The sequence below is a fragment of the Bos javanicus genome, chromosome 2, assembly GCF_032452875.1.
Source record: "Bos javanicus breed banteng chromosome 2, ARS-OSU_banteng_1.0, whole genome shotgun sequence".
In the NCBI taxonomy this organism is placed as follows: domain Eukaryota; kingdom Metazoa; phylum Chordata; class Mammalia; order Artiodactyla; family Bovidae; genus Bos; species Bos javanicus.
Window position 1 is genome coordinate 90,437,651 of NC_083869.1, and position 19,781 is coordinate 90,457,431.

A 19,781-nucleotide genomic window follows, 5' to 3' on the forward strand; every position below is an offset into this window, starting at 1 on the left:
CCCAGCAATCTTGATTCCAGCTTGTGCTTCTTCCAGCCCAGCATTTCTCATGATGTACTCTACATGTAAGTTAAATAAGCAGGGTGACAATATACAGTCTTGACGAACTCCTTTTCCTATTTGGAACCAGTCTGTTGTTCCATGTCCAGTTCTAACTGTTGCTTCCTGACCTGCATACAAATTTCTCAAGAGGCAGGTCAGGTGGTCTGGTATTCCCATCTCTTTCAGAATTTTCCACAGTTTATTGTGATCCACACAGTCAAAGGCTTTGGCATAGTCAATAAAGCAGAAATAGATGTTTTTCTGGAACTCTCTTGCTTTTTCCAGATCCAGCAGATGTTGGTAGTTTGATCTCTGGTTCCTCTGCCTTTTCTAAAACCAGCTTGAATATCTGGAAGTTCACAGTTTACATATTGCTGAATCCTGGCTTAGAGAATTTTGAGCATTGCTTTACTAGCATGTGAGATGAGTGCAATTGTGTGGTAGTTTGAGCATTCTTTGGCATTGCCTTTTTTTTGGATTGGAATGAAAACTGACCTTTTCCAGTCCTGTGGCCACAGCTGAGTTTTCCAAATTTGCTGGCATATTGAGTGCAGCACTTTCACAGCATCATCTTCCAGGATTTGAAATAGCTCAATTGGAATTCCATCACCTCCACTAGCTTTGTTCGTAGTGATGCTTTCTAAGGCCCACTTGACTTCACATTCCAGGATGTCTGGCTCTAGGTGAGTGATCATACCATTGTGATTATCTGGGTCATGAATATCTTTTTTGTACAGTTCTTCTGCGTATTCTTGCCACCTCTTCTTAATATCTTCTTCTTCTGTTAGGTCCATACCATTTCTGTCCTTTATCGAGCCCATCTTTCCATGAAATGTTCCCTTCGTATCTCTAATTTTCTTGAAGAGATCTCTAGTCTTTCCCATTCTGTTGTTTTCCTCTATTTCTTTGCATTGATCGCTGAGGTAGGCTTTCTTATCTCTTCTTCCTATTCTTTGGAACTCTGCCCATTCAGATGCTTGTATCTTTCCTTTTCTCCTTTGCTTTCTGCTTCTCTTCCTTTCATAGTTATTTGTAAGGCCTCCCCAGACAGCCATTTTGCTCTTTTGCATTTCTTTTCCATGGGGATGGTCTTGATCCCTGTCTCTTATACAATATCATGAACATGAATGTCCATAGTTCATCAGGCACTCTCTCTATCAGATCTAGTCCCTTAGTTCTATTTCTCACTCCCACTGTATAACCATAAGGAATTTGATTTAGGTCATACCTGAATGGTCTAGTGGTTTTCCCTACTTTCTTCAATTTAAGTCTGAATTTGGCAATAAGGAGTTCATGATCTGAGCCACAGTCAGCTCCCAGTCTTGTTTTTGCTAACTGTATAGAGCTTATCCATCTTTGGCTGCAAAGAATATGATCAATCTGATTTCAGTGTTGACCATCTGGTTATGTCCATGTGTAGAGTCTTCTCTTGTGTTGTTGGAAGAGGGTGTTTGCCATGACCAGTGTGTTCTCTTGGCAAAACTCTATTAGCCTTTGCCCTGCTTCATTCCATATTCCAAGGCCAAATTTGCCTATTGACTTCCTACTTTTGCATTCCAGTCCCCTATAATGAAAAGGACATCTTTTTTGGGTGTTAGTTCTAAAAGGTCTTGTAGGTCTTCATAGAACCGTTCAACTTCAGCTTCTTCAGCGTTACTGGTTGGGGCATAGACTTGGATTAATGTGATATTGAATGGTTCACCTTGGAAACGAACAGAGATCATTCTGTTGTTTTTGAGATTGCATCCAAGTACTGCATTTCAAACTCTTTTGTTGACCATGATGGCTACTCCATTTCTTCTAAGGGATTCCTGTCCACAGTGGTAGATATAATGGTCATTTGAGTTTAATTCACCCATTCCAGTCCATTTTATTTCGCTGATTCCTAGAATGTCAACATTCACTCTTGCCATCTCCTGTTCGACCACTTCCAATTTGCATTGATTCATGGACCTAACATTCCAGGTTCCTATGCAATATTGCTCTTTACAGCATCGGATCTTGCTTCTATCACCAGTCACATCCACAACTGGGGATTGTTTATGCTTTGGCTCCATCCCTTCATTCTTTCTGGAGTTATTTCTCCACTGATCTCCAGTAGCATATTGGGCACCTACTGACCTGGGGAGTTCCTTTTTCAGTATCCTATCATTTTGCCTTTTCATACTGTTCATGGGGTTCTCAAGGCAAGAATACTGAAGTAGTTTGCCATTCCCTTCTCCAGTGGACCACATTCTCTCAGCCCTCTCCACCATGACCTGCCCGTCCTGGGTGGCCCCACAGGCATGGCTTAGTTTCATTGAGTTAGACAAGGCTGTGGTCTGTGTGATTAGATTGACTAGTTTTCTGTGATTATGGTTTCAGTGTGTCTGCCCTCTGATGCCCTCTAGCAACACCTACTGTATTACCTGGGTTTCTCTTACCTTGGATAAGGGGTATCTCCTCACTGCCGCCCCTCCTGAGCTTGAACGTGGAGTAGCTCCTCTTGGCCCTCCTGCGCCTGCGCAGCCACCGCTTCTTGGACCTGAGGTTGCTCCTCTCGGCTGCCACCCCTGACCTCAGACATGGGGTAGCTCCTCTCGGCCACGCTTCTGTGAGGCCCATTGCAGCCAGCACTCTTCTGCCACCAGGGAAGCCCAAAAATACTGGAGTGGGTAGCCTTTCCTTTCTCTAGGAGATCTTCCCAACCCAGGAATCAAACCAGAACCTCCGGCATTGCATGCAGATTCTTTACCAGCTGAGCTACCAGAGAAACCCAAAGGGGCCTTTAGTGACCTAATAATAACCTGTTATTGAAGATACAAGAGCCAGTCCTCAGCCCTTCCCACTCATCCGGGCTCCCCAAGTTTGGCTCTCTCCTCTTTTTAACTTTGAATTTCCTCCTTTCCACAGGTTTTCAATTCTCCCGTTGTGAAATGGAAATCCCCTCCACTCTCTGTATTATGCTTCAGCAATCCTTCATTCCATGCTCCTGCCCTCCATCGATCACGTCCACAGGCCCTGCTGACCTCCTGTGGGACTTTGAACTTTAGAGTATGGTCACATCTTGCAGTCTTGCTCTAGAAGGCAGAACACCCCTTTCCTGGTCCTCCAATGGCCTCTATCTCTCCAGGCTTCCTCTCCTGTAGCTCTGAAGCAGAGTTGATAAGCTTTCCAGAGAAAGGCATATTCAAAGTGCTCTGAGTTGATTGGGAAAATGGAATCTTTTTTTTTTTTTTTGCAACTTCTCTGGCCTGTAAGAAAAATAAGTTACGTAAATGCAATCATTGACTGACCATTTACTAAATAATGAAGTTTTAAAAATAGTTTTAAATATTATTTCACAACAAGTTTTTTCCAGGCTTGAAAAATCAGAATGCTTGATTTGAAATGTTTAAAAAACAAATGGTGCTTGATATTTTTAAAGCAGTATTTTCATGATCAAAGATTTAATTAAATTTTTGTTTAATTTTTCTAGCTTCACTCCTGAAAGGTTTGAAACATGCCAACATTGTGCTGCTGCATGACATAATACACACCAAAGAGACACTGACATTCGTATTTGAATATGTGGTGAGTTGTCCCAGCATTTTACAAAGTGTAAGGGAAAAGCCTGGTGCTTATATGATGAATATGTTAATATTTTATGGCATGACAAAACTTTGATAACCATGTGAAAAGTGTCATGGAAATTTTCATTATTGGAAATTTCTCTATTGTTCTTATGCTTTTTTACTCACTATTTTTGTTGCCTTTTTCCCTCTCACGAACAAGAATAAACATTTCAAGTTTGCCTCCTAAATAAAACTTTTGCACTTATTTTTTAATCTAGTTTTAATCACTATGTGAGGAGAGACCAAAATTTTTTTCATTGAAAATAATGACATAAACCACAGGGTTTTAAAAAACTCCATATGAGTTTACTAAAGAATAAATCATTTTGTATTTTTGAAAGATAAAAACCATTCAAATATAACAGAAAGAAAGCATAAGGTATGTGTACACAACTTGCTTTTCAGGACACTTGGAGAGTACAAATATCCCCACATCATTGTGTTCAGTGGCAGTCATTTAAAATGAACCTCTCTTGTATGATTTCAATACCTTTAGGCCATGAAATTTTTACACCTTGTTTTACATTCCTGGATATGTTCCAGTGTCTCCAGTTTACAGTCTATGGAGATTTGAATAGAATTTGTATCCTACTGGTGTGTGAAAATTGTATAAATCTTAATTATGTTGAATTGGTTGACAGTGCTTATCAGGTCTACTATATCCTACTGCTTCTCAGTATATTCATTCTATTAATTTTTGAGTATGATATTGAAACTCCAACTAAAAATCTTCATTTATCTACTTTAAAAAATTATAATATATAGAGGAACTATATGTAATCTTGTTCTGTATTTTCCAAGTCTCCTATAAATGTGTTATCATACTTTCATAATTAAAAAAAATAATAAAAAAAAAATAAGTAAAATGAGCCTCTCTTGTGTCAAGAAACAGGGTTCCTTCTAAGAGCAGCTAATTAGAAAGACACACTGTGTTTGACTTTAACAGTGGTGTCTCAGAAAACCTGGTTGTGTACCTTTTGCACATTATTCTCAAAAATTCTAAACTTTGTAATGCCTCTGAGAGTCAAGTCTGTGGTCTGCTTTGTGACACTGACCAAGCACTACTAACATCACCCTCTCCACTATTTTGTGTAGCACACAGACCTGGCTCAGTATATGTCTCAGCACCCAGGAGGGCTTCATCCTCATAATGTAAGGGTAAGTACTTTGAGGGCTGGGACTCCCCTCTGGCTTGCCCACGGCAGGAGAATTTGGAAATAGACTGCCATCACAAACTGAAAGCCCATGATACTAGGTAAGAAGATGGACACCACTGATATTCTAGAGAAAAGTTTTAAAAAAAAAAAATCTGCCCTCAAGATATGGAGCAAAGTCCAGCTGCTTTCTGGGCAAGCTAACCCTGTCAGTCATCACCATCAAGCAAATGTGTCTTTAGAAGTATAATCCAATTAAAAAGAATCGCCTTAAAAGGAAAGAAGTGAAGTTAAGCTATCATAAAATAAATACTTTCTTCATAGCAGACTACTGTGCTCTGTGATAAAGTTCATGTTGCACTTAAAGTTCCCAACTAGGACTAGCAGACTACCTTGACTGGTTCTTTATCAGTTATCTGTTTGCCTGTTCTATAAAATCGTATTACATGCAGGACCAACTTCCATTTTTCCAGTTATTGGAATAGAAATAATATTAAACTCTTAACTAGCTATAATTCCACATTTGTTATAAATTTTAGAAACCATTTGTATACCATATTTTTCATTCTCTAAGGTTTTATTGGCATTAATTGATTGGCCCTTAACATAACCATATGAGATTTGTATATGATGTACCCATTCATTTAACTAATATTTATGTGTTCATTTATTCATTCATTCAAGATATATTAGAGTACTCAGTACCATATTAAATCCTAAGGTTTCAATAATGAAAAAGTTGTGTTTCTTATTTTCAATGAGCTGATGCCCAGCAAGATATATGGACTTAGATAGGTAGTGAGAAGCAAGGTGATGAGGGCTATGGCCAAGTTAATTAGGAATACTATGAGGACTCATAGTAAGGGGACTGCAGTCATGGAGGCAAGGGGAAAGGAAGGTTTGAAGACAGGGTTTTGAAGAGAATGAAAACATTTAAAAATACTTAGAGGAAACTGAAATAGAAAACTAACTAAGGAGACCAAGAAGGAATGTCTAGTAGTGTGTTAAGGACTCTGATGAGGATGGAATCCATTAAATTATATGCATGATGATGGGATTTCTTTTTTATTTTTTTAATGGCAGCAAATAGAGGAGCAGAGAAAGTAGAAAGTTGGACTGATTGAGACATTGGGTCTGTGCCAGACATGTGAGAGGAAAAGACAGTTGGGCCACATATTTGGAGACTATCAAGAGAGAGGCTAAAGGGATGGTCAGGGGCTTCTACGCTGAGTCCAATCTGAGGGAAGGAAGTGAAGACTGATAGCTAGGGAGAGAGCAGAAGAGTCAAGGAACCAGAAGTTTGATTAAATAGAACAGTTGGAGAAAGAGTAACTGTGTGAAAGATAGAACATTTTCAGACTTGAGGGACTCTTGTAGCAAGCACTATGCTAAGTGTTTAGCAGGATAGAAAGATGCAGAAGACATGATTCCTATCCTCAAAGGATGTAGAGCCTAAAACAGGAGGTAAGACATACACACCACCACTATTCCAGGACATTTGTGAATAATATCAAGTAAGAAATAAGACCTAATGTTGTAGATGTGCAAGGAAAAGATATCTTCTCATTTTAAGAGGTTTTGATAAGCCAGAACTTACAAGCTGCAATGCTTTTCAGAGGCTGGAATAGGGGAAGATGTTAGAGGAGGAAGGAATGTTTTCAGCGAAGGTTCAGAGCAGGGAAGTAGAGGGTGTGTTGAAGGAAGAAGATCCCAGCGCCACACTGACTGTTGGGGTCAAAGGGACTATCGTGTTTTTCACTCTCCAGGTGCTAGTCCATTAGTGGGTTATGAAATCAATTGGTAATCAGCAACCAGCATTTTTTTAAAAAAATGAAATGGAATGGGTAAGAAGAGAATGTGTATCTGTGTGCTAAATCAATTCAGTAATGTCTGACTCTTTGTGACCCAATGGACTGTAGCCGCCAGGCTCCTCTGCCGATGGGATTCTCCAGGCAAGAATACTGGCTTAGGTTGTCATGCCCTCCTCAAGGGGATCTTCCTGACCCACAGATCAAACCTGCATCTCTTACGTCTCCTTCGTTGGCAGGCAGGCTCTTTACCACTACTGCCACCTGGGAAACCCTCCAGAGAAAGGAATAGAAAATATTATAGTATGCAACACTTAGTAAGAACAAGTTTTATTTTGTGCAGATTCTTTTCCATTAGAAACTGTGCTCATTTCTATGCATGAATGTGGAAACTGGAAGCATATCTATTTCTTATTGTGCAATGCAGTAAGAAAAAAAAAAACTTAAAACACTGGGTTGGTCTAACTTCCTTATTTTGCAGAATTAGAATTCAAGTTTGAAAAGAAATATTTTTCCTGAAGTTATAGAACCAGCTTTTGCCATTGCTCAAAGAGATTCTTGGTTGAGGTTCTTTTCCACTACTGCCATCCTGAATCTCTGGTCCTGTTGGCCTGAAACAGATACTGTCTTAGTGACATGGAGTACATGAGTCTGGGGGAATAGATTGGGTAGGTGGCTGAGAGCCTTACTTTCTAAGATGTGGACTTTATTTCTTAGACAGGAGAGTCATTAAAAGGGCTTGATTGAAAAAGAATAGCATGATCAGAAGGAAATTTATGTAATTGTGGTCTGTGGGAGAGATTAAAGAGAGGTGACTGGAATCAAGGATTTCAGTTAGGAGTTTGTCAATGTGGGCTAGCCCAGTGCTTCTCAAGCTTCAGTGAGCACACTAATGACCTGGGGATCTGATTCAGTAAGTCTGATTCAAAGCTCGAGGTTTGTGTTTCTAACATACTCTAAGGTGACGCAGATGCTGCTGGTTGAGGACTAAACTTTGAATGGCAAGGTTATAGGTAAAAAGTGATAAAGGCCTAAATTAGGACAGTGAAGGTACGAATGGAAAGGACTGTGGAAAACAATAACAGAGAAGGGTTCGGCCAGGACACGAGGACAGCAGTGGTGTAGATGTGAATTGGTGGTGGAAGAAAGTGGACATATGGGCAATTGATTACTTCACCAGAATTGTTGGGAGATGGAAGAATCAACAGTGTTTTTTCTAGCTTTAATTAATTATGTGGATGATGGTACCATTCACTGAAATAGAGAAATAGGAAAATAGATTCTGGAGGAACACAGAGAGTTAAGTTCTGGCATACTGGGTTTGAGGTGTTATGGGATGTCCAGGTGAACTTCAGACTACATGGGTCCAACAGTTCCGGAAAGAGATCTGAAGTGAAGCTAAAGACTTTCAAATTATCAGAATACAGTCGTTAATTGAAGCAATGTTAGTGGATAAGATGGGTAAGGGAAGCATGTATGGTGATAAGAGAAGGTCAATGATGGAGCCCTAAGGAATATCACCATATTAGATATCAGTAGAGAAAGTGGAGCCTATGGAAAGTACAGTCAGAGAAGTAGGAGAAAAATTAAGAGATTTTGGTACCAAGTAGGGGTAAGAGCATCAGGAAGGAAGATAGAAGCAACAAAGCCAGATCCTGTAAAGTGAAGGATCCATTGGATTTTCGTAGCAAAGGACATTGGTGGGACTTCCCTAGTGGTCCAGTGGCTAAGATTCCAAGCTCTCAATGCTGGGGGCCCAGGTTTGATCCCTTTCGGGGAACTAGATTGCACATGCTGCAACTAAATTTCAAACATCACAGCAATGATCGAAGATCCTGCATGCCACAACTATGACCTGGCACAGCCAAAAAAATGAATATTTTAAAAAGACATTGGTGAGCACCGTGGAAACATTATGAATAAAGTGATCGCAGCAGAAACCATTTTGTAGGGGAAGGAATTTCACCTTTCAGAGGACAAACAGTTCTATATGATGGTGGGACCCAGTGTGTGACCATGGGAGCCAAGGGCTAAAGTGGGTTGGAGAAGCAGATCGTTGGAGCATGGAGGTTGGCTGGACATATTCACGTGAGCACTGATGTCAAGGGAACAACAGCTGTGATCCAGGTGTCCAAGTCTTGAGTGAATGATGGAGAGTGGTAGGAGTTGTGTGGATGACAGTGAGAAGAGGGGTAGAGGGGTAGAGAAAGATGGCATGGAAATCCAAGGACAAGGGCTTTTACATGAGGCTGGGTACACTGGAATCAAGTTGATGAACACCAGGGTCTGGTCTGAGAAAAGTGGGATCCTGGGCAGTTTGCCTCCCACGGCACAGCTGTGGCTGTGTGGGCTCCATACAGGTCCCATATCAAGGTCCCCAAGCCATTTAAGAATGTTAAAATTTTCTTGAGGCTCCTACTTCAGATGTTTGCTGCTTCTATGAGTCTTCTCATCACAGTTCTTTCTCTTTCTGGTACTTCAAACATACACACTGTTATTCATTTTTACCATTCACTTTTTATTCACTTGTTATTCATTTTTACCATCACTCAACTGTCAAGGCATAAAAGTCCTATACCGACATGTAAACACATTCTTAAATGGCTTGGGGACCTTGATATGGGACCTGCATGGAGCTCACATGGCCACAACTGTGCCGTGGGAGGCAAACTCTCCAGGATCCTGCTTTGCTCAGACCATGGTGCATATCAACCTGATTCCAATGTGTCCAAGTCTTTGTTAGGTCATTACAGGTTCTATAAAAGCATCTCTGAAGTTCCTAGTTTCCAAGATGTGATGGAAAAAGTGAATTTATCTGCACAACTTTGTGTCTTCTATTAGGTCCATGTCCCAGAAATGCTGGGGCTGGATCTTTCTTTTCAAAACTGCCAGAACATGTTCTCAGTTGGCATAAGTCTTTGTAAACACTAACGTTGGTGTTTGCATTCTCAGTTGCCAGTTGCACTGGAAAATAGCAAAAGACACTTAGAATACTAAGCTTTCTTTTTTTCCCCTTAGGCTTCTATATTGGTGGGAATCTACTAATGTCTTTGGTTTCTGTGCCTTGTAATCACCAGCAATGTTTTAAAATTTGGATCCAGGATGTATTTTTCCTTTTGCTTCCCCCCACCTTTTTTTTTTTTTTATTCTCTCTACTATTTATTCCTTATTCTCTTTTGATTTTTTTCTTGGTCTGATTTATTTTGGTGTCTTTTCCCTCTGAATCTATACTGTATATTTCCCTTGTTTTCACTTTGAACTTAAGACTTTAAAAATATGTTTAAAAAGATAATGGTTCCTGTATTTCCTAACACCATCTAAGGATATACTTCCCAGTCTGGACTCCCTGTGTTCTGTTTTTAAAAGGGTTTTATATCAGAGAGCCTGGAAAACTTAAGCAGTTGTAAACCTTAGAATATCATTTCCAGGTCAACTTTGATCTTGTATGCCAAGTTCATTGGTGGGAAAAAAATTAAATCTTTCACATCTAAATCAATAACTAGTGTTCCAAAGGAAACTTCAAAGTTTCACTTTAGATTTTTAAGGAAGGGTAATTCCTTCAGTATCAAAGAAATGAGATGTCAGGAAAAACCAGAATCCTTTTGTTTAGGACAAGGTCTACTTATTTGACTTTCCTTGTCCTTTTTCTTCCTCTGTGAATGTAAAATCTTCTTTTTTTTTTTTTGGTCTCTTAAGAGACACTTTTACTATATTCTTTCAGATGACTGGTTTTGATTTAGAGGAGAAATCAACACATAATGGCTCAAATCTGCTTAGATAAGGTGTTCATTCCTTCCAGCTTTTCATGTTTCAACTTTTGCGGGGCCTGGCATACATCCACCACCAACACGTTCTTCACAGGGACCTGAAACCTCAGAACTTACTCATCAGTCACCTGGGAGAGCTCAAACTGGCTGATTTTGGTAAGTTACCCCCTGAGTCTCTTTCTGGGCTATGAACAATGATGCTTTTGTGAGCAAGTGTTTAAAGTATCAATTAGGCCTGGACTTTGAAAAGTGGGGACCAGGGAACTTGACATTTTTTAAGGATATCAAACAACCATACAGTAAGAGTGAGGCAAGACACTGAGAGAGACTGATCGCTTCTCAGGGTCCCATCAAGCCTCAGTGTAATCAGATCCTAAAATGTGGGCACCCCTATTACCTCACTGCTGTTTTTGATGCAGAGACTTTTGTAGAGTGAATGGTACTTCTTAGGTTTCCCTAAATCTGGGTGGATGTACAAATTCCATCAGACTAGATCAAAGTTATCCCAGGATGGCCAGATAAAAAGGTCACCCCTAGACTCTAGGCTGGACTCTTGCTGGAATGGAGGTTCCAGAACACCTATGTATTTATACAGGTGGGACTGTATGGTGTGTGTATGTGTGTGTGTTCAGTCGCTTAGTCCTGTCCAACTTTTTTGACCCTACGGACTGTACCCTGCCAAGCTTCTCTGTCCATGGAATTCTCCAGGCAAGAATACGGGAGTGGGTTGAATACAGAAGTGGGAGAATACAGAAATGGGAGTCTTCTGCATTGCATGCAGATTCTTTACCACTGAGCCACCAGGTACCTGAGGCTTTCATTCCCATCAGAGTGATGCAGACTTACCCTGAGTGTCACTGTATCTTTCCACTCTAGCAGTTATCACCATTTATAATTATACATATACACATACATACTTACTTATATGATGGTTTTGTCTCCTCCACTAGACTATAAGTGTTATGAGGGCAGCCTGGATCCATTTTTGTTTATCATTATATCCCTAGTGCCTGACACCATCACAGGTGCTCAGTAAATTTTTGTTGAAAAACTGGTTCCATACAAGCTGAGAAGACCCTCTTCTCTGTTTGGCAGAAGTCAAATGACACTGCTATAACTGCAGTAAGCATGTAACAGACATTCGTTTATCAAATTCCCTACAAAAGTAAACTCATCTATTGAGATTTCATACGGCTATAGATCATGTGATTCTGTGAGATAAATAGCTAACTGACAAATGTACTGTTTTGCAGAGGAGCGCTTGAGAATGACTCATCTAAGTTCCTGCCAAACTAGCTAATGTGGATTAACAGTCCCTACCCTTTATCTACTAAACTGGGGATTCCTGAACTGCAGAAATGGAGGGTGGTCACATTAGTCATGAATTGATCTTCCCTTGCTGTTATAGAAACCTCCAATTACAGAGGTGTAAACATGCTTGAAGCTTAATTTTCTCTCGTGTAACAGCTGACCTAGGCAGTCAGAGCTCTGTGGAAGCCCCCAGATGTCTTGGCTCATGCTCCTTCTGACACGTGAGCCCCACCACCCCTAGGTGTTGCCCGCTGGCATATTTCAAGATGGCAGCCGCCTCCTCCTCACCACAGCCTGGAGGAAGGAGAAAAGGGACCAACATTTAACCCCTCCAGGAAGTTCACACGTCACTTTTATTCGTATCAAATAGGCAAAAATTTAGTTGCCTTGCAACACTTAGCTGCCAGGAAGGCCACATCTAGCTGCAAAGTAGGCTAAATTTAGAGAAATTAATGCGATGAAGAGGTACACAAGAATCAAGATAGTTGAGTAGTTCTATTAAAAGCACTGAAATTTGTGTATCATTTTAAAAATATTGTTTACTCTGCCAGTTGCACTCTCCTTGGCAGACTGTATCACTGTGCCTCTCCGGGAAGTCTCAGGACAACAAGTTCTGTGCTTTCCCCCTTCGCTCAGGTCTTGCTCGAGCCAAGTCCATTCCCAGCCAGACATATTCTTCAGAAGTTGTGACTCTCTGGTACCGCCCTCCTGATGCCTTGCTGGGAGCCACTGAGTATTCTTCTGAATTGGACATATGGTAAGAGCAAGTGCCAAGAAAATGTGAGTCATCCTAGCCATGAAGATTGCTTTATTAACCGTGTTACATTTTAGATAGTCATTCTAATGGCTTCCCAGGTGGCTCAGTGGTAAAGAATCCGTCTGCCAATGCAGGAGATGTAGGAGACCCAAGTTCAATCCCTGGGCTGAGAAGATCCTCTGGAGAAGGAAATGGCAACCCACTCCAGTATTCTTGCCTGGAGAATCCCATGGACAGAGGAGCCTGCCAGGCTACAGTCCATGGAGTTGCAAAGAGTCAGACATGACTGAATGACTGAGTATGCACACACAAACATTCTAATGATGACAATCACATTTGTATACAGAAATATAAGGTACTTTCAATACATACCTCATTTGATTTTTACAATAAGTTTTAACAGTTAAATAAGTTGAGGCTCATAGAGGTCTTGCCCAAGGCATCTTCTGGATTCTATCCTTTTTTGTCAATGCTCCTTCTTCTAGCTCTTCTCTTAATCCTTTGTCTTTTCCTTTGTCTCCAGGGAAACATAACATATGCTCCCAAACCACAGATCTCACACACACACACACACACACCTGCTTGTCTACACATGGCCAAACACAGTTCAGAGCCTGATGGAAAAAAAACATAAATACCAAGATTCTGTAGACCTGATTTTCATGTCAGTTCTATTTCTAATCATTTCTTCTGGATTATGTTATCTTCAAAAAACCATGTACCCTCTCTGTGTTTATGTTTCTTTGTTTTTAAAATAAGGGCAATATACTTTTCCCATGAAGGTTAAGGGGGACTGTGGTGTGAATATAAGAAATCAGACAGATGCTGTCAAGTAGAAACACATTGTTGGGAGGCTCTGGGATTGAAGAGGTGCAGTGGTGAGTGTGGGATATCAGTCACTCAACATCCCAGACCTGCACTGTTATGTTGTCTGCTTCTGATTCCTGGAAATATCCCAGTCATTTGTGTGGTGAATTTACAGTCACAGCCAGCACCTCAAAGGTAACAGAGTATACGGACTTCTTTCAATTCTTTAGACGGTCTTATATACACTGAAGGCCCTGTTTAAAAACACTAAGAGGCGAAACTAAGCTTTTGAATTTCCCAAAGTCTTGAGAAAAGTTGAAGAAAATTTCCTGCAGTGTATCTGGAGTTGTTGATTTCCCGATACCCGGTACCATGTCTCAGAATATCACCTGCTAGTCAAAACCCCCCTGAAACTGTCAGTACTCACTGCTCCATGCTGTCACTTCAAAGGCTTTCAGCGGGCTCTGGTTTTCTCAGTTTTTAATGATCACTTCCTAGTTGTGCTTCACAGACAGTGAAACTTCTGCTCACCACTTTTAAACATTGCTTTATTACTGAGCATTTAAAACATTCAAAATACATAAACATATACATCAGTGATTCTTCACCAGGATCAATTTTATTTCCCAGAGACCTTGGCAATGTCTGAGACATTTATTGTCACACTTGGGTAGGGGCGGGGTGCTCCTGGCATCTAGTGGGTAAAGGCCGGGGATGCTACTAAATATCTTACAGTGCACAGGGCAGCCCCCCGCAACAAAGATGTATCCAGCCCCAAATGTCAATAGCGTCAAGATTGAGAAACCGGATGTAGATTGAAAGCATAATGAAGCGAACTCCATGAACCCACTACCCAACAAAACAACCAGAGCATGGTCAGTATTGCCACATTGGACTTCCCTGGTGGTCGGTGGTTAGGACTTTGCTCTTCCAGTGCAGGAGGTATGGGTTCGACCTCTGCTCAGGGAGCTAGGATCCCACATGCTGCATGGCACGGCCAAAAAATATATTTCCACATTCGCTTGTGTCTTTTTTCCATCCACCAGAGCCTGCCCCTCCACCGGAGGGGCTCTACCCTGAATTTTTATTCTTGTTGTCCATCTCTCACCTTTTTTTAAATAATACTTTTACATTTTTATGTATTTTAAAAATATTATTTTACCTACTCTTGAGTTTTTATAAAAATTGTACTATATTGCTTTTAGTTTTCTGTGATTTGCTTTTTTTAAACTCTGTGTATTTATAGGATTTATCCACGTTGATCTAAGTTACACTTTATTTTCTGTTGATGAACATTTCAGTTATCTAACTTGATGTTTTTGGTTTTGCTATTTTGAATATACTTGGTACTTATATTTAAGGATTTCTCTAAGAGTACTTCAAAGTAGATTTGCTGTGTCATGGGGTATATGAATGTTCAACTTCATGAAACAGTGTCCAGTTGTTTTCCAAGTGGTTGTAACAATTTATGCATCAGCAGTATATCATAGTCCCTTATCCACATCTGTACTAGCTTTATAAAATCAGATTTCTTAATTTTTGCTAATCTTGTGGGAAGAATGGTAGCATGCTGTGATCAAATGTGCATTTCCCTAATTACTAATGAGGTTGGAAGTCTTTTCATGGATTATTCGTGGGTTTTCTCCTATGAAATACCTCTGTGTGTCTTTCATTTATTTTCTTTTGGTCTCTATGTCTCTGACAGTCTCTCCCTTTCTTTCTTTATTGATTTATAGGAGTTCTTATACTCTGAATACTAATCTTTTATCAGTTATGTGTGTTGCAAGAAGTCTCCCCAGTTCCTGGCTTACATTTTCATTTTAATGTTGTCTTTTTAAGCAAGAGTGCTTTGTTTTAATATTACTGACCTTAGCAGTCTTTTCCTTTATGGTTAGTCTTTTTGTTCCTTATTTTAAAAATCCTTCTCTCCCTGAGACCAAAGTGATATTATCTAATACATTCTTTTAAAAGCTGTAGAATTTTTCCTTTCACTTCAAATCTTTAGTATATGGGAAATTGACTTTCTCTGTACTAACCAATTGTCTCACCTCAATTTCTTCAGTGATCTGCCTTGCCAAATATCTCATATATCAGGTTTCTAAAGATGCATAGGTCTGTTTCTGGGCTCTCTACTCTGACTGGGGTCAGTTTATCTGTCCCTGTACCAGTGTCCCACTGTATTAATTTCTGTAGCTTTCTAATAATACTTGATTTCTGCTAGGACAAGTCTCACCACTTACTTCATCTTCTTCCTCAGGAGTATCTTGGCTATTTTTCCCCTTTGGTTCTCCATATAAATTTTACTGAATGTAAAAACCCTAGTGGGATTTTCTTTAGAATTACATTGAAATTATAGAACATTTTGAGGATAGTTAACACCTTTATAATACTGTCTTCCAATTTTAAAACAGTATAGTTCTCCGTCTGTTTAGTTCATCTATAATACCTTTTAGTAAAGGTATTATAAGCTCTTACATATCTAAAGTAAATGTTCTTTTCTTGTAAGTTGATTTCTGTTGTTTATTGTTTCTTTTGGTTCTTGCATATGGTATCTTTTTTCCATGCGTATTTAGTTGATTTTGACAATGATATGCTAATTCTCCTTGGAATTTTATTTGTGGGATTTTTTTTTTTTTTTTGAGGGCTTGAATAAAGTGTAGTCTGTCAGAGAGGATTTGCATTTGATTCTGCTAGGTACATTTTTTTAAAATTATTATTGTGTTTTACATAAGTGTGGGTCTCCTACTAAGATATTATTTCTTAATACCATTCCCTACTGAAAATAACTATGCCTTTTTGGAGAAGTAGCCAGTACTGAGACTGGGGCAGGAAAAGTTTAAGATGAGCTAGGAACATCTTGTTAGGCCAGAATATTTTCTAATAAAGTGATCAAAAAATGATGGGAATATGTCAAAAGGATGTGGAAAGCAGCTTGAAGAGACTCCCACTGGCCAAAGCCAATACCTTCTGAGCATCCTAATAAATAGTGCGGACAATGTATTTTAACACTGAATAACATAAGAATATATGTCTATATGGAAGATAGACAGATAATAGATGGATAGATTGGATGGCATCACCGATTCAATGGACATGAACTTGGGCAAATTCCAGGAGATGGTGAGGAACAGGGAGGCCTGTCATACTGCAGTCCATGAGGTCGCAAAGAGTTGGACCCGGCTTAGCAACTGAGCAACAACAGATGGATGGATAGATGGGTGAATGGATGGATGGATGGACCCATAGATACATAGGAAGGGAAGCTCCTTCTTACAATATAATGCCAACTAATAACTGGGGAAGAAATGATAGAATTCAAAATATCACTATTTTGTAGTATATATAGTAGTAATCGGTTCAAATGAGAATCATCAATCCTAAATTAGTGGGGAAGTTTTCATGAGAAATAAAATATTTATTTACATAGTCTCAAAGTACCTCTATACAAATTATTTATAACAAAAGAAAAAATAACAACTTTATATCAGAGGAACTTGGCAAACACCACCTTAACCAAGTGATTAGAGTCAGTATCATTAATAATGGGACTGACTACAGTCCATAGGGTCACAAAGAGTTGGACATGACTGAGCAACTGAGCATACTGACATCATTTGCCTCCTAACACGAATCAGAGGAGACAGTATCACAAATGTGGTTTTCCTGAAAAAAGAGCATAACCGGAGTCAAATCATGAAGCAGCATCAGATAAACTCATTTTGAGGAACATTCTATGACATAACTATACGGTACTCTTCACTTTATTTTTTAATACTTTTATTTATTTATTTGGTTGCACTGGGTCTTCATTGCTGCTCCTGGGCTTTCTCAGTTGCGGGGAGCAGGGGCTGCTCTTTAGCTGTGATGTGTGGAGGGCTTTGGTTGTGTCGTGTGGCAGGCTTCTCGTTGCGGTGGCTTCTCTTGTTGTCGAGCACGCGCTCTAGGGTACATGGCTCAGCAGTTGCAACTCTCGGGCTCTAGAGCACAGGCTCACTATGTGTGGCACACAGGCTGAGTTGCTCCACAGCATGTAGGAGCTTCCCAGACCAGGAATCAAACCTGTGTCTCCTACATTGGCAGATGGATTCTTTATCACTGAATTACCAAGGAAGCCCCTAGACTATACTCCTTCAAAGAGCTGTAGAGGAAGAAAAAAATTTCTTCTATTCTCTGAGGTTCAGTGGATGGGTCTGTGAAATAAGCTGACAAAAGACAGATGAACAGAAGAAAAGCATACATGTTTTATTTTATGTTAAAAGTTTTATGTGACATGGGGTAAGTGGCTTCATAAAAAGGAGAGAAAATCCCCAAAGAAACAGCTAGACTTGGAGGCTTTTATACCATTCTGACAAAAGATGATATACTCCTCTGTAAAGAGAAGTAACAAGACAAAGGAAAAGGGCTTCTGAAATCTTTAGGGTGATAACTGTGAGAAGGTAAATATGTGTATGGGGAACCCTAGTGGTGGATAAGGGTAACTTATCAACAACTGTTTACATACATTCTTCTTGGTGCCATCTCTGCATCTGGTGATAAGGTTTTTCTCCCCTCCGGGGCTGGGAAAGGGGTCATCTTCACAAGGGGATTTTATGTCCTCCTTATGGGCTTCCCTTGTGGCTCAGATGGTTAAGAATCTGCCTGCAATGCCAGAGACCCAGGTTTGATCCCTGGGCTTGGAATATCCCCTGGGAAAGGGAAAAGCAAACCATTGCAGTATTCTTGCCTGAAGAGTTCCATGGACAGAGGAGCCTGGTAGACTACAGTCCATTGTGTCGCAAAGAGTCAGACAGGACTGAGCACCTAACACTTTCACACTTTCAGACAGCCCAAGAGAAGCAAAATCTCATCCTGTGTCTGCTTTTTCTCAATTGCCTTCAGCTCATACTAATCCTTATACCCGAATGGCATATTTTTGGGGTGGTATTTTCTGTTCCTATATAGAGTCAATGTTTGAATAGACAAAAAAAAAAAAAAATTTAGGGAAATGTTCCAGATTAAAGAGACTAAAGAAGCATGTCTACTAAACATAATGCATGGTCCTAGATTGGATACTGGGGGAGAAGGAGCTAAAGAACCCTCCTGGGACAATCAGTGGAACTTAAACATGGACTGTAGATTAGATAGCAGTATTGAGATCAGTATTAACTTTCCTGATTTTGATAATTGCATTGTTGTTGTGTAAAAGAATGCTTTTGTTCTTAGAAGATACATGTGGAAGTATGTAAGGGTGAAGAACCATGGTATCTGCCACTTATTCTCTATTGCTTCAGAAAAAAATTAGATAATAGATAGATGGATGATAGAAAAAATGATAAAACCAAAAAGGCAAAGTGTTGGCAATTGGGAATCTGTTTGAAGTATATAAGACAATTCTTTCTACTGTTTTTGTAACTTTAATTTTGAAATTATTTCAAAATTAAAGGTTAGCAAAAAAAAAAAAGTTGAAAAAAACCTGGTGTTTCACCAAAGAGAATGAAGTAGCACTGGCTTTGTTAGAAGCACTGGCCCAATACATAGTCAATATTTTCAGTTATTTACTATGTGTTTGAGAAGGATGTGTATTCCCAAATTGTTGGGTACAGGACTTTACATATGTTCAAAATTTCAAGGTTGTTACTTGTGTTATTCACAATTTCTTTATATAATTTTTGTCTGTTTAAGCTATCAGGGGAAGATATATTGAAGTTTTTGATTTGTCATATTTCTATTCATTTTTCCTTTATTTACTTTGAAGCTATTTTCAAGTGAAAATAAATTTAAAACTGTTCATCATCCCCTCATGCACTTCAAATATGACTTTGGAATAATTTTCCTCTTTTGATACAAACCCTTTAAAGCTTTCTTTAGTTGTTGGCCTGTTGGTGTCAAACTCCGCTTTTGTTTCTTAAGATAAACTCTCATTGTTAAAGGTATCCCATTGCTGGGGGTGTAATTCTAGATTGACATTATTTTCTCTCAGACCTTGGAGGATCTTTCCCCATTTCGTCTTCCAGTGCTGCTCCTGTGAAGATTGCTTTTAGCCTAATTGTAGGGAAGTTTGCTTTTGGCCTTATTGTCTTTCTCTTTTACAGGTGATCTCCCATTTTCTCTGGATATGATAAAGAATTGTTTTTGCCTTCATTATTACGCAGTTTTCACTATAATGTGTCCAATGTGGGCTTCTTTTTACTTACCCTGCTTGGTGTATATTGTGCTTCTTCTAATTATGAATTCATGTTTTCCATCAGCCATTTTCTTTTTAGTGTTGCCTCTATTCCAGTCTCTCTTTCTGGAGCTCCAATGAAAGATTATCTTTCTATCATCCTTGGCTCTTATCCTCTCTTTCATATTTTCAGTCCCTTTAACTCTCTGTGCTACTTTTGGGTAATTTCTTCATCTACCCATTCTTTAAACCCCTCTTAAACTATGTATCCCTTAGTTTTTACTGAATATACTAAAGTGTATGTTATTCCACTGATAAGTGTTTCATTAATTTAATCAGGAATAACGATGTGATGCTCACAGAATAAAAACTCAGTCATAAGTTAAAATTATTGTCATTA

The 19,781-nt window shown here is 39.4% G+C and overlaps 1 protein-coding gene across 1 annotated transcript in view; it reads left to right on the plus strand.

The window, feature by feature from the left end:
• Positions 1-19,781, plus strand: part of CDK15 (cyclin dependent kinase 15) — a 102,108-nt gene that overhangs the window by 15,161 nt on the left and 67,166 nt on the right. Inside the window, exons 5-8 of the mRNA XM_061381692.1 lie at positions 3,500-3,594; positions 4,731-4,793; positions 10,397-10,520; positions 12,312-12,432. Of these exons, the coding sequence (XP_061237676.1) occupies positions 3,500-3,594; positions 4,731-4,793; positions 10,397-10,520; positions 12,312-12,432 (403 nt within the window). The remainder of the gene's footprint in view (positions 1-3,499; positions 3,595-4,730; positions 4,794-10,396; positions 10,521-12,311; positions 12,433-19,781) is intronic.